The 26,960-nt window shown below is 34.9% G+C and overlaps 1 protein-coding gene across 1 annotated transcript; it reads left to right on the forward strand.

Moving 5' to 3' along the window:
• Positions 1 to 12,387: 12,387 nt before the first annotated feature.
• LOC131634333 (kinesin-like protein KIN-8A) lies at positions 12,388 to 16,767 on the forward strand. The gene is made up of 7 exons (XM_058904988.1): positions 12,388 to 13,385; positions 13,990 to 14,263; positions 14,406 to 14,456; positions 14,567 to 14,659; positions 14,760 to 15,128; positions 15,251 to 15,934; positions 16,013 to 16,767. The coding sequence occupies exons 1-7, from the start codon at positions 12,706 to 12,708 to the stop codon at positions 16,040 to 16,042; spliced, it is 2,181 nt and encodes a 726-aa protein (XP_058760971.1). The 5' UTR covers positions 12,388 to 12,705; the 3' UTR covers positions 16,043 to 16,767.
• Positions 16,768 to 26,960: the final 10,193 nt, after the last annotated feature.

Here is a 26,960-nt window from a genome sequence, read left to right on the forward strand (position 1 = left end):
TGACTTTCCTTGTAGGGGTAGCTCATTGTCACCGAAACCTAGGCATGCCCCAGTAGTTAGATTGGCCACCATTCCGTCAAATTGATTGACTGTGATGTCCTTAGTTACATGGGCAGCGTTTAGGATCTTCATCAGAGCATCTCGATGTTTCTCAGAGTGTATCAATAGTGATAAGAGCGATATCTTAGATGGTGTCTGTTGCAACTGATCTACCACTCTATAATCACTTTTCTTAATCAGAGCGAGAAACTCCTCAGCATCCTTATTAGAAGTTTCTTTATCCTTAGGTTCAGCCTCGTCACTTGGTCTCATGACAACTTGTTCTCCAGACTGCGTCAAGTTTTCATTAGACGTTGGTTGTACCTGCGCAGTTTTGAATATGCGCCCACTACGGGTCATGCCTCCAGGTCCAACGATGCTTGATACTGCGGTATTAGTATCGGTCTCATATTCCCATGGTACCGCCTTCATCTTGTCCAAAGGATATGGTCCTCTGATTGGGATGATCTTGGTACGCTCTTGCGTAGGTATCATCACTGGTGGTCTAGAGCATGGGATAATCAATGGTTTCCTTGCCCCTTGTGCAGGTATCATTAAAGGCTCGTTTCTTTCCACCATCGCCACATATTCCTCTTCAGGGTGTTCTTCCAGTTGGATCAATCCTTGATCCATGAGCCTTTGCAAGGTGTCTTTGAAAGCTTCGTTAGGTTCTAGGATAAACCCCTTTATAAGAAGATACCGCTTAAGTGCATCTATGGGGAGTTCCGTTGTTGAACCAACTCTTGCTCATTGACAACTTCTATTTGACTGCGCCTTCATGGTGTGGCATCGGATTTGTTTTCACATTGGGTTTGTCAAAGGCGATTGCCCCTGACTCAATCAGATCTTGAACTATGTGTCTAAAAGCCCAACATTTCTCCAAGGTATGTCCAGGAGAATTGGCGTGAAATTCACACCTTTCATTCGGTTTGTAGTTGGGTGTGATCTTGCCTGGAGGAAGAGGTGGCAGTGGCCTAACTTCTACCAAGGATTCATTTATTAAATATTTCAAAATTTCTTTCTTGGAAGTAGGTAGCGGATCGAATCTCCTTTGTCCTCCCTGAAACCGGTTTTGTTGTGGTGGATATGACATGGGAGGTCTGTTCTCCTGATGCCCTACAGCATTAGCCTCTCCTTCCTTCTTCTTTGTGAAGTTGGGGGTAGGCCTCTTTGCCTGATAGGATCCAGACGATGCCCCTTGTATCTTCCCATTCTTGATTCCGTTCTCAATCCTTTCACCGATGACTACCAAGTCTGAAAATCCTGATGACACGCTTCCAACCATCTTATCGTAATATGGCCCTTGTAGTGTAGCCATAAACATATCCACCAGCTCTTTTTCCAACAGGGGAGGTTGAACTCGGGAAGCCATTTCCCTCCACCTCTGTGCATACTCTTTGAATGATTCCTCTTTCTTTTGCTTCAGGAATGTGTTAGCAAGGTCGGTCCAGCTTCGGATATGAGACTTTTCTAACTGCATGTACCAGTCGACCGATGCTCCACTCAAACTATCTTGGAAGAAATGAATCATCAGTTTTTGATCATGAGCATAAGCGGCCATTTTTCGCACATACATGCGCAAGTGATTCCTCGGGCAGGTGAGTCCCTTATATTTCTCAAAATTCGGAACTTTGAATTTGTGTGGAATTGTCAGATCTAGGACTAAGCTCATTTCAAAAGTATCCACGTCAAAAGCATCATACCCTTCCACAGCCTTCAGTCTCTCTTCCAGTGCCTTGATTTGTCCACTCTCCTTAGAATTCTCCCCAGAATCAGCAGAGGTCAGCTTTGGTTGAGGGACTTGATCTATGTCATTAGTGTCCCCATACTGTAGATCCAAGTAGTCCTCGTCCCTAAGCGGATTGTTGATAGGGATGCGAACTGTGCGAGACGTCCCTTCTTTCTGAGCAGTAGGAATAAACCCTTCTCGAGAAGCCTCTCCCTCTTCATGGGTCGTAGTGACCTTTTTAGATGCGTGAGCATTTGTTTTGTGAGGGTCATAGCCTCGTACATACCCTAACAATGGGTTGCCATCTTGAGGTATCTCCTCATACTGATCCTGAACCTCCTTAGCCTTGTCTTGCTTATCTTTGAGGTCTTTCATGAAGCTCGGCATTTGGGCCATTCCTCCCTTGAGGTCTTCAACAGTACCTTTCAGCTGGGTCATTTCCTCACGAAGGGCGGCTTGGTTCTGTTCCAATTGTTCCATTGCCTTTTTCTTCTGAGATCTTGTCTGAATCAGCGGTTGAGTTGCAATGGTGTGACTGGAGATGAAGATAGTTTTTCTTATGTTTTTGAAGAAATAAATATGGCGTGCATGATATGCATGCTATGCTTATGCTATGTTCATGTCTTATCCACATTATTATAGTAAATATACATTCTTTTTTTTTATTCTTTTTCTTCTTTTTCTTTTTTTTGCATATATTTATTTGGTGAATATTATAGGAACAATAAGTAAATGCGAAAATAAACACACTTTATTAATTGAAAACAAGTACCACTTCATTGTTGGTTTACAAAAAGGAAAGAGAAACTGAAATTAAAATACTCAAAATAAATTAAATTAAAAGTACTTGAAATAAAAGCAACAAGGAAATAACATAAAGCTAAGAACGCCTTTGGATGTCTTCTTGGAACTTGTCCACCATATCTCTACAAAGCTTCATGAACTCTTTGACTACTTCGGGAAGGATGATAGGAGATGATTCTGCTTTTGCCAAACTCTTTGGAATATCTTGAATTAAATCATTACACAAGAAGACTAGCTTATCATAATCATCGCGACATTTCTCATAGTCTTCAAGCATCTTAGGAACCATGCTCACATGCTCACTTGCCGTAGAAACAATTGTGTAGAGTCTTTTCCAATAGTCTCTTTCGTTCAAGGCTGCCTCGTGTATCTCTTTTTCTCTCATGAACACTTCCCGAAGTGATACCATAGCTTGAAATGCTCTTTCGTACTCACCAGTGCGCTGTAAAAGTTCTTCTTCCGTGGTTAATCTTCTTGCGTGCTCTTGTTGTCCAGCATTGAGGGCTTCTTGAAGATCATATTTGAGGTTCCTTATTTCATCCTCTTGATCTTTAGTCCTATCAGTTAATTCAAAGATTACAGCTTCCAGATTTTTCTCTGATTCTGCTTTGTCATGGGAAGCCTTTTCGTAACGCCTTCTCCACCTTGCAATTTCCCTATCCGCTTGTTCCAACCTCTCATTATGTGCTTCCAGATTAAAATTAGCACTTAGAACTCCTTCGGTTGCACGTTTCCTCTTACCCCTTTGCCTATCATTCTCCTCCTTCATTGCTTGAAGTTCTTGATTTTTCTCTTTGAGGTCAAAGCGTAGTTGACTCTTTTCGTTGGTAAGTTGATGCAAATCAAGTTCTAGTTTCTCTTTTTTCTTTTGGGATGCCTCTAGGGCAGCCTTGATTCCTTCTATCTCTTCGATGGATAGAGGAACAGGATCAGGAGAATCAGGCTTGTATGCGGGATCCACAACAAAAGGTAGCAAAATCTTCCCAACTCTTTCTTGAACCCATGTGGTGTAAGGTGCTTTTGCAATTGCATTCTTTGGCCCAAAATATTTTCTTTGAACCTGACTCCAAGCTTGAATTACTCTTTTCAATGTTCTTGGTGCACCTTTCTCATTATCATGCAAGATCAATTCTTCTATTTGTTGTTCGGAAGGTTCACTATCCATAGAATGTCCTAATTGACGCAATGCTAAAACGGGGTTATAATTAATACAACCAAGAGTCCCCATTAATGGCACATTGTCGAAATCTCCACATTTGTAAATGATCCTATCAGATTTTAATTTCTTTGCATACCATAGGATAGAATCTGCTTTAAGAGCCCTTAGCTTTTGAGACCACTCGTTCCTAGTAAGCTCTTTGATAAAGCAACTAGATTTGTAGAGATGAGAAGTCAACCAAGAATATAGCCAGTGGACACAACAAAATAGCATTCCTTTCTTCTTTTCGTACTTCATATGAATAGCATAGTAAATATTAGCGAGGATAGTTGGCGTAGGATCTTTTCCATAAACCTTAAAGGAGGAGAAAGCATGAATAGCGGCGGGATCAACATAATCAACATTTTTTGGCAATAAAACAACTCCAAAAATCAAAAGAGCTAGTAAATGTCCACAAATGTCCCATTGTTTCTTTTGAGCATACATTAAAGCTTGATTTTCTAAGTAAGATCTTTTGATCCCATGCACATCCCCATCAGTTTTGTAATTAGTCTTCAATTCCGTAGCAGATAACCCCAAAGCTTTTGCCAAATCTGAAAAGTCAACTTCTTTACCCACACCAGTATAGAATTCTTTTTTAATTTTTGAGAACCCCAACGTAGCATCTATCTCTTCCAAAGTTGGAGCCAACTGAAAGTCTTGAAAAGTGAAGCACCTAAGCGGAGGGTCATAAAATTGAACCAAAGCAGTAATTGCTTCTTCTTGTACTCTCACCCTTAGCAAGTCCAAAATGTTCCCATAGCGGATTACAAATCTATCCAAAGCACTTGATGGTAATTTTTCCTTGATTATTTTCAGCTTCTTGATATCCGGAGTGGGAACGGAAAAGTGAACAATGGTCTTCTTGGTACTCATCCTTCCTACACATTCACCAAATAGAATACATTTTTACATTTATATTACATATTTTTTTTGTTTACTATTTTTTGTGGATAAAACATGATGAGGATGCAAATGAGAGATGATGCATGCAAACACACAAAAAGAAAAAAAAAATCATAGCAACAAAAAATATATAAAACATATATAACATAATATTTCAAGAAACCCAGGTTCATAGGTTCGACGTAGGGGGCTCTAGGGAGCCAACCTTTTATGGGGGGTTCTAGAAGGTCTCATGGGGTCATTCGTAGCCTCCGAGACTCTTTGTCTCTTCGGATTTTAAAACGACTCATTTTATCCATGAGGTTCGAATTTTTGGGGTAGGTTCTCGGAGAGATCAGCCAAGTATCCAGTCCAGCCCTCAACAAAGTCAAGCCTCGTTTTGGACATTTCCGAACACTCAACCCACTCCGAGTGGAGTTATCAGTGAGATTCGTAGGAGATTCGTACTCCCCTATTGATCTCAAAGTTAACTCCCACACTTAGGGTTTAACACAACATAAATTCAGCAATGCATATAATAATTAAACATTTTAAGGCAGATAAATAAACATTTAAAAAACCAAAACAAATAAATAAAAAAAATAAATTAATATTTATTAAAAGATGAACCTCCCCCAAACCCTAAAAATGGCAAGTTTGCCAAACTCTAAAAAAAAACTTGCCAAACCTAAACCCTGCCAAAACCTATAGGAGCATAGTATTCACCATTAAGTTGTCCCCAGCAGAGTCGCCAGCTGTAGCAACCTGCCTAAAAATTAACTTAGAGAGTCGCCACCTATTCTGCCAAGGCGAATAGGAAACCTTTGATAATTAAGAGATTTAGGGTAAGATACCATATTCGGGTTAAGGGAAGGTGTTAGGCACCCAAAACCCTTTCCTAAAGGTTAACATTGCAAAGATCAGGGTTAGGGCAAAAGGCAAATAATAGGCAATTATTAGGGTTAACAAATTAATTATTGAAAATGATTAGGTTTTGGAGGAGGGGGACTCGCCTTGTTGCCAAGTGCCTACGTACCTCCTTAGGGAGGATCAGAGTCTACGTAGTTCGGGGAGGGTTGTACGCCATTTAGAGTTTGAATTTGATTTGATATGGTTTTTTAGAGGCTTTTTGAATGGCCTATTGTAGTTTGATAATTTGTAATTTTGAATGGATTTGAGAATTATCTGAAGGTGTGGGCGTACAACCCTGATTTGGCACTATTAACCGCAATAATTGATTGATTCAACTACCATAGTTAAAAGATTAATAATTTGCATCATTATCAATTTTAATCGATTGATTCGATTATCACTAATAATGAATTAAGGTATTTTTTAATAATTTTATGGGATTTTTATATGCATTGTTACCCCTCGCAATCGATTGATTCGATTAAAAAGAGTAACAAATTAAATCGAAGGGAAGACGGTTAATCATCGCAACTAATATCTAATACAATAGTTGCAACCATTTAACCAAATAATAGAAAACCAAATTTTATTTAATTAAATAACATTTTAATTAAAATATTGTTAACCATAGCGATTAATCGGTTTAATCGGCACGAATAACAAATTATAATTTTTAATAATAACATCATATATATTTTTTTTATTTACCAAATATAATTATTATGATCAAATATAAAAAAAAGAATTAATTAAAAAATCAATTATATTAATTAAATAAATTAGTTAAATAGGTTGTGATTATATATGGCTGTTACTAGGGTTCATGGTATGGGTGACAATTCCAGAGCGTTAGATCTAGGGGATGGTAGGATTAAAGGCTGGATCGTGAGGGTGTATGGAGTTCTGTACATAGGCGCATGTGCTGGATCTGGAATAAAATTCTTCAGAAAAATAATGAAGGAGGGAGGGCTCGAACCTGCGACCCTCCACTCCCCAAGCGTGTTCACTAACCACTCCACCACGCATGCATATGCGTTAAGAACGCGCGTCCGTAACTTAATGTATGAAGCAAGAAAAACAAAAGAAAAATAGGCGCGCGAATTCAAACTACCCAGTGGCACGCAGACACCTCATCATCGTCCCCAACACCATCTTAAAATCCCTGCAAAATTAGCTACGATTTTGCTACGATTTCATTCGTAGCAAACTTACCTGAAAAATAGCGAATAGCACCTGTGCAAGCATAAATTGTTCGCGACCCTTCCTTTACCATTGTTTAGACCATACGAACCTAACTATACCCTCGATTAGTTCTAATTTCGTTCCTAATTAAAACCCCTAAACTGAAACCCTAAAAGCTCAAAACGGCATCAATGGCAAAACATGTGTAAGGCAACCAAACTTCAAACAATTAATTCAGAAACGATCAGAACGACAAGGAAAACTCAAATATGCATTCAAATTTCAATGCTAATGCGTGAAACATTCAGATCGAGCGAGTTTTTAAAACGACATACCTGAGTTGAATGGAGAGAGTTCTGGGGGTGTTGAAGTAGAGTAACGATCCTCACAGCTTCAGAACAATCCCAGGAATCTTTTGCAACCTTTAGAACCCCTTGAGAGCCACGAATTATCCCAAACCGAATTCACGTTCTTGGTGACTTTTTTTGAGTTCTCGCTAGTGTGCCTCTCTCTCCCTTTTCCTCCCCTAATCCTATGCTCTAAGTTGTGTACTTATAGGAGGGTAGAATTAGGTTAAAATTCTGTCCAAAACTTCCCTTGAATCCAATCTTGCTTCTTTGAAAAAATTGATTTTATTTCTTGAATAAAAAATTTCTAATTTGGTCCAAATATTGTATCACTCCTTTCCATTTGATTTAGCACGAAAATAACAATATATTTTGCCATTAATACTGATTGAAATTGGCCTATATGAATATTTTACCATAATATTTGATTTTTCATACTTAATTAAATCATAAAAATGAAATAAAAAAATATATTAAATCAATTAATATGCTAAATTTCGTGCCCTTTTGTTTTGGACAAGCTAAAGGCTTGTGGATCAAGTTTGTACCATAAAAACATAGGCCCATTTGCAAGATTTCTCAATTTGAACCCTCCTTTTTCACATTTGGTCCCTCAAAATCACCTAACTTTGATCAAGCATATCTCACTCAATTTTTACGCTATGAGGGAGTTCTAATACTTTTTAGAAACCTCAAGAGGTCCTCTACAAGCCACTTTGGAACATATTTCTCATTTGAAGCTTTTATCTTGATCATATCCCCTTTGGGAAAAAACTGTTTCTGAAGGATGCTTGGAAATGACCTGTGATCTTTTGCTTTGTATCTCTTAAATGAAGCATTTCTAGCCCTGGCTTGTGAGACACAAAGTTGTAGATAATCCAATTTCCTTCAAAATAGGCTTTGAGTGGGGAATTTTTGATGTTCCACGTGAAAGTTATGCCCAGTCAAAGTTGGGTTGACTTTCTCCTGAAGAAACCCTAATTTGAACCTTTTTGTATTTGTTCATCTCTGAGTTTCTATTAATGGAATCATGATCAATTCTTGATCAAATGATGATTATGCACCCTATACTTGATGTTTGCCCAATGATCATGGTTTGAATCATGCTTTCATATTAATTGACCTTCCAGTTTGAATTAGTTGACTGTGAATTATCTGGATCATTTGAGTGAGCCATGTCTTGAGATTTGAACTTGGCCCTTATTATGAGAGAGGTGTGGGAGGTAAATTTTGGGGTATGACATTGCGATGCATGGGCGAGCATGAAACTGCTTTGGTCCTTGCGGAGGTACACAGGGGCATCTGCAGCAGCCACATAGCCGGGAAATCTTTCGCACACAAACTGTTAAGGGCAATGTATTAGTGGCCTGCCCTAATAAAGGATAGCATCGGCTTCGCACAAAAGTATGATCAATGTAAGAGACATTCTAACCTTCACCATGCCCTAACAGAACATCTCCAATTGATAGCTTTGTCGTGGCCTTTCTACCAATAGGGTGAGGACATTATTGGCCTTTTTCCCTTAGCGTCAGGTCTACTGAAATTCCTAATAGTTGAAGTGGATTACTTTACTAAATGGATAGAAGGAGAAGTTGTAGCTAAGATCATGGCAGAAAGAGTGTTGTTTTTATTGGTAAAAAAATTATGTACAGATATGGGCTCTCGGGGGGCCATCTTCTCCGATAATGGGACTCAATTTGTCAGCGCCCTAGTCACTGACTTTTGTAAAGATTTAGGAGTATAAACAAAGTTCATATCCATTATACACCCTCAAGCTAACTGTGAGGCCGAATCGGCGAACTAAGTAATTCTTAAGGGACTCAAAAACAAACTGGACGATGCCAAAGGCTTGTGTGCGGATCTGCTCTATGAGATATTTTAGTCGTACCACATCACTCTGCATTCCACTACCAAGGAAACCTTGTATTCCATGGTTTATGGGTCAGACGTCATGCTACCCAGATATTGACACGCCCTCGTGGCGACGGTCCTAATTCAATGAAGATGCGAAAGAGACAGGCATGAAATATGCAGTAGATTTGACTTATGAGTTCAGAGAAGTAGCCTACGCTTAAGAAATTGTCGCCAAACACAGGGTTGACATGAGATATAACTCTAAGGTTAAACTAAGAGACATAGGAAGGCGACATGGTTTTGAAAGAAGTAACTCAACCTGCATAATAGGGAAAGCTACAATATAATTGAGAAGGACCATACCACATATATCAGAAGCTCCCACACATAACATAAAAGTTGCATGAACTCGAAGGGCTGATTTTCGCCACAACCTAGAACACTCTTCATCTTAGATATTATTACGGTTAGAATTATTTGTAATTCTTTATTAAACATCATGCATATGTATCTCTAGACAATGATTAAGTGATTTATTTTTGATAGGGGTGTTCTTTGTAACACCTCAGTTTTAGTTATTTGAATTTTCATTGAGTTTTTGTGTGTTTTTGAATTAGTTGGTTGTTTTATTTAATTTCACGGGGATGTGTGGAAATATTATAGATTTTTAATTAACTAATTTAAATAACAGAGAAAAATAAAGAATATGTGACCTTGAGGAGAAAAATAGAAACTAAGGATAATTAAGGTAGTTAAAGATATTAGTAAGAATATAGGGGGACTGGTAGAGTATTTGAAAATAAAAGAATAAAATAAATTTTTATTTTGTATTAGAAGGATAGGAGAATATCAGTCACGTCAGTACATGAAAGTTGGAAGAAAAGACAAAAAAGGAGAGAAAAATTTTAGGAGAGCAAGAGCAAGTAGAAGGAGTTGCCATTGTCAAGATTGGAGTTTTTTTTCACGAATTCGAGGTAAGGGGAAACTGTTCATGATAAGGGTGCTTAATCTTGTAGGGTAGAGGGGGATACTTACCCTATTTCTTCTCCCCTTTCTCGCTTGTCCTCCATTATTGAGGGTTTGTTAATTGTGCGAGGTTTGTGCAAAACCCCTATAATTGGATTGATGTATTGTTGATTTTAGATGTGTTAATCATGCTAAGTGTTATTTTGATATGAATTGTGTGATTGGATACAATGAGAACATTAGAGATGACGATGTTCATATGTTAATGTTATATGTTGATGAAAAGCATGATGAATTGATGTGATAATGATGATTTTGTGATAAATCGATGTTAATATGCCAAATTTGTGTGGTAATTGATGTGTTGAATGTTATCTGAGTAGGTGTGGTTATTCATGTACACAACTAAAATTGGGATAGGTATAGGTTTAGGAAATTGAGCATAGAATTGAAGTTTATGTGAAATTTTAGCAGAAAAATGCTGCAATCTCTTTTGTCTGGGATATATTAAATTCTCGCCTGAGAAACTTACTGTCTCCTCAAACGGGACAAAACTCAAGGGTCGTGCCTAAGAGGCGCGATAGATATCCAGCCCGAGAGACTTAAGAAGAAGTATTTCTCGAGGGCTCGATTGAAATCCCGTCTAAGTAGGTAAAATGTCTCACCTGAGGGACTGACAGTCTTATCACTCGGGCCATATACAATTCCTCCTAGAAGACTCAAATCTCCCAGGGTACGTAAGGCCTCACAAGGGGAAGCACACGTTATCAGAACACTCCCATTGGCTGAAAGTGAAAATGACAAAATTACCCTTGCAAGAATATATATTTAATTTGATAAAAAATAAAATTAGTATTTATATTTTTAAAATTTTAATAATTATTTTATTTTTAAATATTCTAATTTTATTAAATTAATTATTAATATTTTTAATTTATATCAAATTAATTTTTATTTATATTTTATCATATTTAATTTTTTATTTTAAATTATATGTTACATGGTAAATTAGTAAATCATTTTCTTATCTTATCCTGCCGGATTCTAAGCCAACTCATATTCAGGATAATAATTTGAACTAGTGAGGCAGAATAGGATAAATTTCAGGATTAACTTATTTTATCATGTTATGTCAGTAAACATTAAATTGAGATAGGATATGATACTAATATCTTATCTTCTCTTTTATCCTGCACACAAAATAGATCCGAAAAGTATTTTGTTAACTCAAATCCAATTGTATTTATACTCCTTCGACCTTATTTTGACTAATTTTTTTTCATAAGATAACACTTAAATAGTCTGCATGCCGATTTAAAGTGATCCTTTCTTGTTTTTAAATGCAAAAACAAAGAAAAAGGGACTAACAACAACTAATAGTATAAAAACTTAGTAAAAATATAACGACGACATTAACAATGTTCTTCATCAATATTGATGGTAAACAAAAAATACTGAACACTTCCGTTTATGTTAATCCAAACTTTCTACGCTAAAAAACATTATCTATACAATGTTAAAAGCATAATCTACATAAAACAATAAAACTAAAGCCCAACAAACAAGACATATTTAGTGAAAGAATTAGTGTTTGCTATGATGTGTGCTTGTAGAGGGGCCCAACGTGAATAAAGCACCATCTAAAGTTATCGGCCATAATATGTTTGGTGATTGATTAAGATGTTTCTCCTTTGGAATGACCAATTAATTAGATATATACAACAATTATTATGACTTAAGCCATCCTATAGTTTTAGAGGTGCATTTGATTAGTTGAAAAAAAATGAGCGATTACATAAAATAAATTCGATTGTAATGATTACATAAAATAAATTTGGTTTAAAAAATGTTCATGAGATTCCATAAAATTGAAAATAAATGATTAGATAAAATTTAAATTTGTGTTGATTTAATAAGAAGAATATTGAGAACAAGTTGAGGAGATGAGATGAAACATTTGTGTTGACTTAATAAGAAAAGAGTTTAGACTCTATAGATACCTTAAATGGAATTGAGAATTCAAAGAAGAAGATAGCCAAAACCTATAACAACTCAGTCAAGCTCAAGTGATTTGTTGAGCATGAATTAATTTAAAAGACTATTAATTATTGAGCTAAAATTAAAAATACAAATATAAATATTTGATGGTGGGGTTCACTGTATTTCATTGTTAAACAAATCAAGTGAATTGAATGAATCTTATCTTCAACTTTAATGATGAAAGATACTAGCAAATAAGAATATAATGAAGTAACGTAAAAACAAAATCAATCAATGAAATCAGATCATTTCTTATCAAACTTCCATTCCAAGTATCATTATATTAATAAGATGACATAAACCTGTTTTCATTTAAAAAATCAGTATATTCAAAAATTAGTAATAAATGCATATGAAAGTTTGGTTCAAAAATCTGCAACCCATTAAATAATTTTGTATTTTTCTTGGTCACAATCATCTTCTGTATCGCTATAACTCACTTATAATAAATTAATAATGTATTTTTTGTAATTTTCCATTTCTTGGTTCTATTAACATTGATTGAAAGCATTAAATTCTTATTTATGTAAAACAGGAGATTCTCGTGCCTTGAGATATTCGTAGGACCACAAACTCTCACACTGACACAGAGACAAGAGCAATAAGCTGAATAAGTAACCGTTTCAGAACTCAGAATCGACCGTTGCGATTGCTTTGCATCATTCAAATCTCACTTCTCTCCATGCTTAACTCTTGTTGACTAAGGCCGTGTTTGGATTACACCATCTACAAATAATCGATTCCCGAAAATGCCGGTTTCAACGCGATCTAAAATCAGTACAGAAAATGATCGAAATCCAACAATGGAGCAGCAACAGCGACTCAGAAACCCTCACCATGGCCTCAAAGAGAAACTCAAAACCCTCACTCTGTTATACGAGCAGCAAAAGCTAGCTTCCAAGTCTCTCAGAAACAGCAACACTGCTATGCGAGAGAGAAACTCGATCGCAAACCCTAGCTCAACGATTACGAAAACGTTCGTTTTACCTCAACCACCTTCTTCCACAATCAACAACAGTGCCGATGATGATGCGAAAGAAAATCAGAATATCATTGTTGGACAAGATCGAATCGTTGGATTTTCGTATCCAAGAAAGGTAAATGCAGCAGCTCCAGCAGCTCCGGTTTCGGTTTCGAGTTCTGCCGCTGTTGCTCGGAGACTTTCGATGCCGGCGAAAGGGAAAGAGGAGGAGTTAGGGAAATGTGTGAGTAGGATTTTGGTGTTTGTTAGGGTTAGGCCAATGAACAAGAAGGAGATTGAATTGAGTTCGAGGTGCTGTGTGAGAATCGTTAATCAGCGCGATGTTTATCTTACTGAGTCTGCGAATGAGAAGGATTATCTCAGGCTCAATAGGGTTAAGGGGCGTCATTTTAGCTTTGATGGTTCTTTTACTGATTCAGCTACTCAGCTACAAGTGTATTCAACGACGTGAGTTTTTCATTCTCCTCTTTTACTTTCAAATTTGGGTTTAATTATAGCAATTTAGCAAATCTAGATCGTAAACATATCGAATTAGTTGTTTTGGATCAATCATTTTTAGTTATGAGTCACCACTGTAGTAGGGAAAAATCAATTTTAGGATAGAGTTTTGTAAATTTCAGAACTAAATTGTCTAACCTTACAAATTTGGAAGCTAGATTGTTTATTCGCCTTAGAAAATCTGATGTTAACTCTACTCTTAAATATTGGATGCAAAATTGTTTACTTGCCTCTTAAACATTTATAAGTTGAATGTTTCACATTATTTTTGTTGAAGTTTAACTGCTTGCAGTTTCTGTTTATGATGCTGTGGTTTTAATTGCTTGCAGTTTCTGTTTATGATGATGTGTCCTTAACTTTGTTGACAAAAGCATCCTTAATGCTGATCATATTGTTTCTGTTTATGATATTGATCATATGATTTCTGCTTATGATGCTGAACATATACCTAGTTGATAGGATATTCTTAATACCAATTGTATATTCATTATAATGATGTTGTGTTCTTAGGATGTGCTGTATGTATATACATATAATTTCAGCTTCTTTTCAGAACTTCGGAACTTGTGGAAGCTGTTCTGCAGGGGAGAAATGGATCAGTTTTCTGCTATGGTGCTACGGGAGCTGGAAAAACATATACAATGCTGGGCACTGTGGAGAATCCAGGAGTGATGGTTTTGGCTATTAAGGATCTATTCAGTAAAATCAGGCAAAGAAGTTGTGATGGAAGTCATGTGGTTCATCTCTCCTATCTTGAGGTTTACAATGAAACGGTCAGGGATTTGCTTTGCCCTGGAAGACCTTTAGTCCTTAGAGAAGATAAACAGGTTCTATTTCTTGTGTTTTTAAAATGAAAACTTAACAATTCACAAATATTCCTTTTTAAGTTATAGTATAAGTGTTCTATAACTGCATTTGAAGTTGTACTTTTGAAAGATATGTCTGATGAATGGCTCGTTTGTATTACAGGGGATTATGGCGGCAGGTCTTACACAATATAGAGCTTCTTCCGCAGACGAGGTATTTAATATTCTGATCTTTTTTGAAGAGTATTATAACTTTAGGGGGGTGCTTTTAAATCTGAACCTTGGTTTAGCATGCTTTCCTTTTCTTTTCCCTGATTGCTTCAGGTGATGGTATTGCTACAACAAGGAAATCGAAACCGAACCACAGAACCAACTCGTGCAAATGAAACATCTTCACGTTCCCATGCAATTTTGCAGGTAAATCATTAATGATTTTGAGGGGGTCCATTTAATGTTATGATTGTGAGTTGCCACATGTTCTTGTTACTAACCAAATGGATATTATTGTCACATCTAGGTTGTGGTTGAATACCGAGTTAGAGATGCCACAACAACGAATATTGTTAATCGAGTAGGCAAGCTCTCATTAATTGATCTTGCAGGGTCAGAAAGAGCTCTTGCCACTGATCAAAGAACACTAAGATCTCTTGAGGGTGCCAACATAAACCGCTCTCTTCTCGCACTCAGCAGCTGCATCAATGCTCTTGTAGAGGGAAAGAAACACATACCGTATCGAAATTCCAAACTCACTCAACTTCTCAAGGATTCATTAGGAGGAATTTGCAACACTGTCATGATTGCAAACATTAGCCCGAGTAGCCTCTCATTTGGTGAAACTCAAAACACCGTTCACTGGGCCGATAGAGCCAAAGAGATTCGGCTAAAGGTCGAATCCTCATACCATATCAAGCTAATATTTATCTTCAAAATGTCAGGCCTCGAGGCATAAACTTAACATGCTTTTATAACGAAGTTGAATAATGTCATTTATTTTGTGTGTGGATACAGGTATGCGAAACCATCGAGGATCAATTGCCAATACATGAGACAGACACTGACCAGGCCAAACTGATATATGAGCTTCAAAAGGAGAATCATGAAATAAGAATGCAGCTAGCACAGCAACAACAAAAGCTCTCAACTCTAGAAGCACAGTCCTTAGCTTCACATTCCTCTACCCCACCACCACCTTCTAATGCAATTCTTTCCACTCCTCCAACTTCGGCTCAACCAAGTGAAAGACGAAGGACTAGATCCTCTTTCTTGGCTGGAACTTGTTTCACTCCGGAAACCAAGAAGAAAGGAGTTGAGCTAGCTGTGAAGACACTACAACGGACAGTGAAAGCACTAGAGGCTGAGATAGAGAGAATGAAGAAAGATCATGCCTTGCAGCTAAAGCAGAAAGAAGATCTCATCCGCGAGCTTTCTCAAAAGTGTGAAAAACAAGTATTAACAACAAGAGAAGTAGGGAAGAGAGTGGTAACTAGGGCTGCTAGCCTACCGGTAAAGGAGCCAAACAATGGTGAATTGAAGAGTCATCGTCTTCGATCACCAGCTCCAACTGCGAAGAAGCGAAGCTTTTGGGACATAACCACAAATAATAGCCCATCAGTTACTGCATCAAATGGGAGAAAAACTAGAAGTCATGTTCTTTCAGAACCCATGGCACCTCCTCGATCCATGCTTCTCCAGGTAATTCCATCATTCCTTACTTACCCTTTTCATCAATTTCTGCAACTGAAGCTGACAAGTTATATTTTCATTGCCCAGCCTGGTTTTGCTCGTCAAAAAGCCCAATAGTTTTCGAGTGATATATGGAGTAAAAAAGGAAATTGCTTGAGTACAGGATAGAGAATTATTGCACACTTGATAAAGCGCTCCTCCTTTGTGGCCAGCTTTTATGACTCTGCCCAAAGGATCATGATGCAGTCGGATGCAAACCCGGTCCTTCTTCACTTGTCACCACTTTCGTATGAGGTCAAGATCTTCTCCATTTTTCAAATAATGGAAGGCTATATGAGAGGTGGAAAGAAAGATGAGATTGGACGAAAACTAAAAAAAAATTGTATATGTTGATTTTAACGACAAAGATATTGTTATTGACAACAGGAAACCGGATACCATGAATACGTAAATCTGTGAATGCTTTGATATGTATAACCCTCTGAATCTGGTCTCCTCCTAAATTGAACCTGGGATTGGCTTAAATTACCTTGCACTCCTAGTTATGCACTTCACATAAGAGAGATGATTTGAATCTCTGACTGTTTTGGTCTCCTCCTAAATTGAACCAGGGATTGGCTTAAATTACCTTGCACTCCTGGTTATGCACTTCACATAAGAGAGATGATTTGAATCTTTGACTGTTTTGGTCTCCTCCTAAATTGAACCAGGGATTGGCTTAAATTACCTTGCACTCCTAGTTATGCACTTCACATAAGAGAGATGATTTGAATCTTTGACTGTTTTGTCAAGTGACAAGAATTTTGACCATTAAGTCTAAATTGACTCTTTATTTTGAACTACTTGATTTTGTAAATTTGATTATGTTACAAATACGTTTGAATTTTCATCCATTCAAAGTCTCCAACAAAAACTGTCGGAAATTGCGGGAATTGCTTTTGGATCGCTCATATCTTACTGAAAAACTAAAACTATTCTTGGAAATTGGATTTCAAATGCAAATCAAATACACTCAAATTCATATGTAAGTGAGCCACATCATTATTTGTAGAAAAATGAAAGAGAGAAATTTTCATAACAATTTTGATAAAAGCATCAAACGTGCATTGACAGACTTGCAATGAATCCATATTAACTCTATCACTATACCATACTAGATTTGTCCACCCGTGCTCCGCACGGATATATTAGAAATAAAATTACATTATTTTATAATAATTCATATTAAACTTTTATATTTGCATATAAAATTAGTTTTAGTCCATTTAGCTTATGTTTGAAATTATACTTTTAATTTTTTAATTAGAAACAATAATATCTATTATGGTTGCATTTATATATTAAAACATTAAGAGTATAAAAATATGGGTCATGCTAACGAGTGCCCCAGGGGCACTCTTTAAGCATTCTAAATAAAGAAAATATTCTTTCAAAAGTTCACCATTTCAATTTTTGATGCATTAATTACGCATATTTCCAAGAAAAACTTACTTTTTAAAGCTATTAAAGAGTACCCCTGGGGCACTTGTTAGCATTTCCCTAAAAATATTACTACTTGAAATTTCAAAAGCACAATTATGAAATTACGTTCTAGTAAATCACGTTATTCTATATATAAAACATTTACATGTAATAAATCTATATAATACACAAATGGTTGAATATGCAATTATTGATTTTATTTTATTAATTAGATCATATAGTATTGATTAAATAAATATTTTATTTATTAGCACTATTATTAATTTTATTTTATTAATTAGATCATATTAACTTTTTAAATAAATATTTTATTTATTAGCATTATTATCAAATTTCGAATACCAATTAATTAGAATAATAAAAGGCAAATTTGACGATTTTGCTTTCAAACAATAATCCACTTTACTATATTGAAAATAAAAGGACAATCAACTTTACTATATTGAAAATAATAGGACAAATCAATTGCACAACAAATCCCAATTGTTCTGATTATTCTCATTTTGGTTCAACTCCTCCACTATCTCCAAATTGCACAACATGCTTGCAAATCCCAATTGTTATGATTATTCTCATTTTGGTTCGACTCCTCCACTATCTCCAATGTGGCTGTCATTCCTGTCATTCCTCGCTAGAAAAAAATGAAAATAAAAATTCATCAAAACCAAAACAATAACAAACAAACAACATCAATGAACCACGTATCATCATCACACTTATCACTGTATAATTTAAAGATATGCATTTGAAGCCCTTAACACACTGACCCAATTTAAAAAACTCACACAATATAGACTCGGGATCAACCCGTAACAAAATTCAGGTACATTAGATTCCAGAACCACTAAATAACACAAACTTGTTAAGAAAAGAGCATGAAAAAGATAGAGGAAGAATAAAAGCAAGATGATGGTGAGAATATGAGTTTTGATGGAAACCTAGCAAAGTGATTTGGAAACCCTATTTGCACTTTTTTCTCTTGTCAAAGTTGAAGAGATCGGATGAAGTTGATAAGCAGACAGACTTGAATCCAAATATATAGGTGGGAGTGAGAAGAAGAAAAAAGTCTATCTAGATCTACAAATGAAGTTATTACATTTACGGTTATTTATGGGATATGTGATATGTAACGGTTGTAGGAACCGTTTTTTTGCACATGGAAGATAAACTATTTTGTAACCGCCGTAGAAGGTGAAGGATGCACCAAATGTGAAATTATCGTAGAAGTTGGAAGAAGAAATATCATGTTGGATATTTTACCCATTATTAAAAAATAGTAACCGAAAAAAACAGAAATAAAATATTGCATTAAAATAGTAATTTATGGCACCTTTAATGAATAGTTAAAGAGATGAAAAAAAATTAAAAATTAAAAAGTTGTAGGTGGTTATGAAATATATATATATATATATATATATATATATATATATATATATATATATATATATATATATATATATATATATATATATATATATATATATATATATATATATATATATATATATATTTTATAATAATTTACATCAAAATATATTATAACTATTAGAATATAGGAATATTAAAAAAGAATTAAAATATAGAAATATAAATAAAATATAATGATAATTTTTTTAATATAAATTTATATTTTGAAATTAAACAATGAATGCATCAATTAAAATTAAATTTTATTATAACAATGGTAAAATGTAACCGAGTTTTAAATAATAATATCTTCATAAATGTTATTATATTTTATTAGATATCATTAATAATTGAAATATGAATGTAAATATTTTTATAAGGCTTAATATTTCAATTTATAATTGGAATTGGGATATAAATAGAAAAATAATAATAACGATAATAGTAATAATATTAAAAGATATTTATTAATATTTTTTAATATTTCTTATGATATATAAAAAAATTTATTTGATAAACTAATTTTCAAAAACAGTTTAAAAGTTTTAAAAACTATCGTACTAACTTATATAAATAAAAAATATATTTTATTGAATGCAAAGATTAAAGTTTGAATTATATAAAATTAAATATATGATTTAGCCCCTGAATAAAATTGTGACAAATTCAATTTTTATAATAATTTACACCAAAATATATTATTACTATTAAAATTAGAGAAATATTAAAAAAAAGTCATTTGATAAATTATTTTTCAAAACCAGTTTTAAAATTAAAAATAAATTTTTTACTTTTATATTATCATAATTGTAGTATATTAGTTATAATTAAAGTGATTATAAAATGGATTTTATTAAATAATTTTTATTTTTTGAATTAAAATAAAAAGAATGAAGAGTTTTATTTTTTATTTTTAATTTATAACTGAATTGGATTAGGAATGAGTTTTATTTTGTTTTTAATTTATAATTAACATATTAGAGACGATAAATACATATTTAAATTGTATTTACATTTTTTTATTTCTTCTTGATTATAAATTATTTATATAAAATATTTATTTATATACTTTTTTAATAATTAATGTATATTAAAATTGTATTCATATTTTTTTATTTTCCGCTATTATAAAATAGATAAATAATTGTAATTTTTATAAATCATATTATTTATAATCGTGGTAGCTGAATATTATATTATATTATTACTATAATTGTTAGTATTTTATTTTTTATTATTAGATGAATATTATATTATAATTTATTATTTATAATTTTATTTTTAATAGTGATGGATGATTATTATATTATTATTATTAATATTATTTTATTTATTTTAATTAGCTTCATAATTATTATGTTTATTATTATTATTATTATTATCATTATTATTATTATTTTAATTATTATTATTATTTTGTTCATTATTATTATTATTGTTATTGTTATTAATATTTATTTTTAATAAGGGACAATTTATTATGTTATTATTATTATTATTTATTTTTAATATAGGGTCAATTTAGTAAATAACACACATTAGGATTTTTATTAAGAATAGCTATTATGGTGACACGTGGCTAGGGAATAGCTATCACGATGACACGTGGCTAGGGTTGCCATCATAACAACCTTCCATTTATATATATTAAGATTCCTTGGTGTGTAGCCCACTAAGCTAAGCGTCAATTCCTCGATATCTCAGGCCAATTGTAATGTCATACTAGGCAACAGAGCTCGTTAATTCATAAGTCACAATTCCTAATTATACTATCCCTAGTCAATTAGCGAATTCAACAATTAAAGTATGTCATATAAATAGCCTTATGATTTATAGTCACTATTATCAAGATCAAATTGAATGTCGTAACAAATAATAGGCAATTATCGCAATCAATTACTGAATAATAACAAAGATTTAAAGCAATTAAGTTAACACTATTCAATCATATGTTCCAATCAAATAGTAACATGTTTATCATCAAATAAAACCTAACCTAAGAGGAATCTAGAATCCATAATACTATAAAAATGACAAATTACAAATCATAATACAATCAAGAATCCAAATACAAATACTATCAAATATTGGATATATTTGACCTCTTATGTTCCTTTTCTGCCTCCTGCACTGCAAAGTTGTATGTTTCTCGAATAAAATGACGTTTAAAATAGCCCTCACCTGCTCACACAATATCCACAATACAATGACATTGTCATACCCCAAAATTTGCCCATACATTTTCTCCTATTCAAATTCAAATCAAAACACAAAGCTTCAAGACACACTCTCCTAAGCAAAGATCAGAGAATTAGGGTTTGGTTTATTCAAAGGAAAATCAGTGATTCAATGGCTCCAAGGCATCTCATATGGCTCAACATAGCCCACTTTACCTCCATGACGAGTATCAAGGCCTATCTCAAAGTTTTGGTCATTCAAAAGCTCAGAAAGTCAACAGTCGACTGTTTAACCTAAAAAGTCAACTGTGGTCAAAGTAAAGTCAAAACTCTTGATTTTTTGCCAAGATCCTCATATTGAAGTATCACTCACCATTTGATCAAGAATTGATCATGGTTCATCAAGGAAAGGTCAGAAATCAACAAAAATCAAAGTTTCTAAATTAGGGTTTTGTACAGGGAAAGTCAACTGAACTTTGACCAGCCATAACTCTTACATGGAACATCAGAAATTTTCCATCCAAAGCTCATTTTGAAGGAAATTTGATTTTCTACAAAATTGTGTCTCACATGCCAAGTCTAAAAATGCTTCATTTGAGAGATATGGACCAAAACATTATAGGTCCTTTTCAAAGGTCAACAAAAAGACACTTTTTTCAAAAGGACATAAAATGAGCATGGAAAATGATTTGAATATGAGACCAAAAACACTGGTTAAAGGACTCTCTAAAGTTTCTAAAAAGTCCTAGAACACTTCCATACCTCAAATATTGAGAGAGATTGGCCTTCCTAAAGTTGGACCATTTTGGAGGGAAAAATGTGAAAGAACTTGACTTTTTTGCAAATGGGCCCAAGTTTGTTTTGATTCAATCTTGATCCACAAGTTATCCAAGACCTAGAAACCAATCCCCACGAATTTACTTGATTTATTTAATTTATTATGATTTTTTTTACTCAATTAAAAAAGAATTACAATCAAATAAATTAAAACAAAATCAAATATTTGATTTAAAAATGTATGGGACTCAATTCCAATCTCCATTTAAATCACATATTCACCATAATTTCGTGCAAACAAGATTGGATTCAAGAGGATTGAAATTGGAGCAAAATTAGAAAGATTATATTCAAGAATCAATCAAGTGCCAATCTCTTTAATTCACCAATATTTGATTCAATGTCTGGACCCTAATCATTCTCATATATATGCACAAACTTGACAAACCCTAGAAAAGGAGGGTCTGCAGCCGCAAAACTCCCAATTCGAGTTCAAAAGGTCACAAAATTTTCAAAATCGTTTTTGGAGGTTGAGGATAATTCAAGAGTTCTTGTTGATTGCAAAACGATCCCTGGTGTTCATTGAAGGAATTCCAATCCTCATATGCAAGGAATACGTCTAGAAACCTCCCTAATCGCCCACGGTTTGCTTTACTTTAAACTCAATCGATTAGCGTTTTTCATGCATCATCAATGGTTTTAATTCATATATTTGTGTTTATTATTGGGTGATGATCGATTATGGAAAGTTATACGCGTTATTATGCTGTTTTGAATGAGATGCCATAATAGGGTTTTTCAAAGCTTTTAGGGTTTTTGGATACAGGTGTTTTTTGACCAAATTGATGCCATAAACAGGTTCGCGAGAATCATACGAACACAATGAGACTCTCGCGAAAAATTTCTTTGTATGTTTGGGCCTGTTCGTTATTTTTGCAGGTGTAGAAAGTTTGCTCTTTTACAGCTTCTCTGCGAAAGGCGGTGTAAAAAGCTGGGTACAGGTTTTAGGTGAAGAAGACGACGAGGTGTCGTCGTCTAATTGGTCCGTTTGAATCCTCTTTTGGCGCGCGTTTATTTTTGGTACAGATGGATCCTGTGTATACGAGTCCACGCGCATGGAACATGTGCCTCTCATCGCTGCCGTCAGATCCAGCCATCTCTCCCTCCAACGATCCAGATCTGCAGACGCACCATAGGCATTCAGACCTGCGCCACACACGATTAAAAGCTAAGTATTTTCCAATTTTTTTTATTTTTTATTACATAGCATTTTCTATTTTGTTTTAATAATATACATATATTATTTTTCTTCAAAGAAATTTGTTTTATATATAAGCTATATAAAAAAAAACTTTATAAAAAACATTTTAACATTTTTTATAATATTTAATATATATATATATTATTTATAATAATGTTATTTAATTTGATTTAATTATAAAAAACCTTTAAAAATTCGTATCTATTTTATTTTTATTCCAAAAAATTCCATAAAATTATTTTTGCACTCGATTTAATTTTTTTATTCCGATTTAATTAATTAGATCGCAAGACCCATAATTAATTAAATCAATTTATCATTGTATTCAATTTGAATTTTAATTAGGGTTTACGAGGAATAACCCTACACTGAGAATCTTTCTTTTTCTGTGCCTTTCCAGGTTTGGCTTTACAAATACCTCCCGACAACGCGCCCGATCAAGATTCAAAGCTAAGTACCCTATTTAATTTAAAATCTATTTTGGTTTCCTTTTAAATAATCAGGGTTTGCCTTGCCTTCATCCTTTTTTTGCCTTTGCTCTTTGCAGGGTTAGCAACATGATTCCTCCCGATCATACGCCTTCAAAAAACCGAAGCTAAATATTCGACGATAAAAATTGAAAATCTATTTTATTTCCTGTTTTTAGGGTTTGTCTTTTTAAATAAACATTGCCTACACTCAATTTTTCTGCCTCCGCCTTGCCTCTTTTCAGGGTTAACCTTAAAGCGTCCTCTGGCTACTAACCCTATCAGATCAAATGCGAAGCTAAGTCCTTATTCGCATTTTATTTCCTTTTGCCATTTTTTTCTTAAGTTAGGGTTAACTCTAATTGTCAATGAATTAGCCATACACTCACTCTATTTTGTTTGTCTGCCTTTTCAGGGTTCGTTGATCGCCAAAGCTACGAGTTTGGTAACTCTAAAACCTAACTTCAATATTTTATGCTTTAATTATTATTACTTATGTCAAACCCTATTAAGGGATCCGCTGGTTACAATTTCCCTCTCCCATATCTGTTTTGATTATATTATTTAAATGCGTGGTTAGTAATCCTAGGGAGTGCAACCTTTGAATTGAACATAGAATCACTAAATTTACAAGATAATATATTTGAATATAATCACATGATTGGTGCACACACGCACGCTTTTGGGTAACCTCTCTGTTGCCTTGTTGCCTTGTTGCCTGTTGCCTTGTTTCCTGTTGCCTTGTATTTTGTGCAGAATAGCCAGTCCCTCGAATACGAGGATACCTCAGCCATGTTGCCTCGATTAAAGGTCATGGTCCCTAATGATGCTGCCTTCGATACACTAACATGACCTCGACCCTCGGAAGTTGCCTACAGAAAAGGCTGAGGTATCTTCTGGTTGCCTACGAAAGGCTATTCTGATCCTTCCCCTTAGACTACCTGCCTCTCTATGGCATGGGTCAGTCTTGGAGTGAATGATAATTCGATGACCCTTCTACCTCCAAACGAAAGGCTTCTTGCCCTCTTATGGCAAGGATAGACCCTTTCATTCTGAAAGGCTAAAAAGAGACCTATCATCTAAGTTTAAGGTAATTGCCCCTAATTGCCTTGCCATGCTCTATTTTCTATATTCTTTCTCAAAATTCTTCAAAAACTGGCTACGCTCATCTTACGAGCTAAAGTCCATTTTTTCCTCTTTCATCTACATTTTCTGAAAACGAGCAAGCAGAGCAATTAAGAGCCCATGAAAAACCATGGATGCAAAGGGTGCCTTACACCTTCCCTTTGCATAAATTACCCCCCGAACTTAGATTTCTTTAAAAGGTTTTTTTCTGTTTCTTTTAGCCTTTCTGAATTTGTTTGGATAAAATAAAAGTCGGTGGCGACTCATGCTTAACTGCGACATTTCGATCGATAAAAAGTCAGTTCACCGTATTACAGACATGCAGGTAAAACATGAACAAAATGATCTGCCCTCCTCTAATATCTCCTAATGAAATGACCTAGGTGGATCTGTGAGGATATGACACTATGAAATACCATTGTATGTAGCTGAATGCTGTAATCCATATTTGTGGAGCAGACACACTTCATGTTTCCTCTGGTACTAGATGATTATAGAAATCAAAAACATCGCGTCAACATCTATGCGGACTATAGAGGTAGGAGCAAATACAAAGGATTCTATTTGAATATCCTGTAGAAACCCAAAATGGCCAACCATATTGGTCCCCGACCATCCACTATAAAGGAATCGCAATCTTTCTAGAACATTCTCAGCATACGAGAGCAAATCTACATATAAGTATAGGAGATCCAAACTCCAGATATATTTAATGGCTCTCCCTGATTCACGCCTAACAAATAGTGGATTGTTATTTCCTCTTTGTTGTATATAGAGAGCACACCAAATAAGGCACTCATTTTTAAATTAAATTTCAATTAATTATTCTTTCTAATAGTGACTTTAGCGTTAGAATCCTAACCTTGTAGATCAACCCCCTTTTGTCGCACCGGAAGCTCAAATTCTCTGTTATCTTCGACCCTTACTCCATTTCTTGTTTCAGAATGAAACAATGGCACTGTCTAAGGAAATCGACTTTTGATTCATGCGTTTTTCACGATTGCACGTTCTCTCTACGATTCATTAAATTGAAACCTTCTCGGGTCATCAAATCAAAAGCTCTCAAAATCGAACACGAAGATCAGTTGTGTTTGATCCAATCAAGTGTCATTTTTAACTTTAATTTCTCGAATTTCCAAATCTTCGATTTCTACGCTTCCAATTAATGGTTGAATTTAAAGCTTCTCACTCCACTACGACACAGGAAGTCGCTACCGCTGACGCGTCTCAAGCAGCGATCAATCAACCTCCTCAACCTCCTCCACAAGGTGTCAAAATCCTTACATGGTTTCCAACTACTGCAAGCTAACTTTAGGTTCCAATGCGCCAACGAATTGTTAAACAACATGTACAACATCATTCGAGAACATAATTCACAAGCAATAAAGAAAAGTTTGTTCCGCCTCAAAGAAAGCATCCATATCGTGCCTCCACGAGGAAACACCGTTCAAGAGGCTATATTAAGAAGAATTGAAATTGACATCTCCAATTCGACCGCAGCGAAGAAAGATGAAGCTCCTAAGTCAAATAATTAGCAGAGGAACAAGAAGCACCAAAGTCCTCCCCAAAGCTCCGAGAGAGATCGAGGCAACCACACTCTTCCCCGAGATCAGACATAAAATCAGTAGTTGAAGAACCACTAGAAACATCCTATGTGCGCCCGCATTTTGGACAGCAAAATACTAAGTACATGGAGAAGCCTCCCAAGATGGGCGAGTATAATAGAAAGGGAGATCTAGACGAACACATACTACTCGTCAACGATCGACTGAACTACTGCTGACGTAGCCTCCAGATGCAAGTTGTTCACACTAACTTTAATTAGGCCGACCAGGATATGGTTCAACGGTTTGCTAGATGGAAGGATTGAATCGTGGATGGATTTCTACGAAAGATTAACCACTCACTTTAGATCCCAAAAAATGTAGCATGTAACAGTAGCAACTTGGATAGGGATCATCCAAGGAATAAAGACATCTTGCGCTCGTCATCGACCGATTTACACAATTAACCATTAAGGTAGAGGGAGCTAAAGATGGTCTTAAGTGTTGGATCTTCAATAACGGGCTCCTACGAGATCATTCCTTCAGATTTAAGCTAGGAATGAAAGGAGCATGAACCACTCAGGAAATGATGAACATGACTTAATCTTACATGATCCTGTAAGAAAAATTGAACATCCGGTTTGATAATCCCGCCTCCGCTAATGCTAACTCTAGCCTCCTGGAAGGTAAGGAGTCCCACCGACGAAATAATGAGTTCGACTGGGAATTCAGGGTCGGTACGACAAATATACACAGTTGAATGCATCACGGGAGAAGATGAACCAAGACTGTGTT

This window comes from Vicia villosa, linkage group LG1 (genome assembly GCF_029867415.1).
Source record: "Vicia villosa cultivar HV-30 ecotype Madison, WI linkage group LG1, Vvil1.0, whole genome shotgun sequence".
Taxonomy (NCBI): Eukaryota; Viridiplantae; Streptophyta; class Magnoliopsida; order Fabales; family Fabaceae; genus Vicia; species Vicia villosa.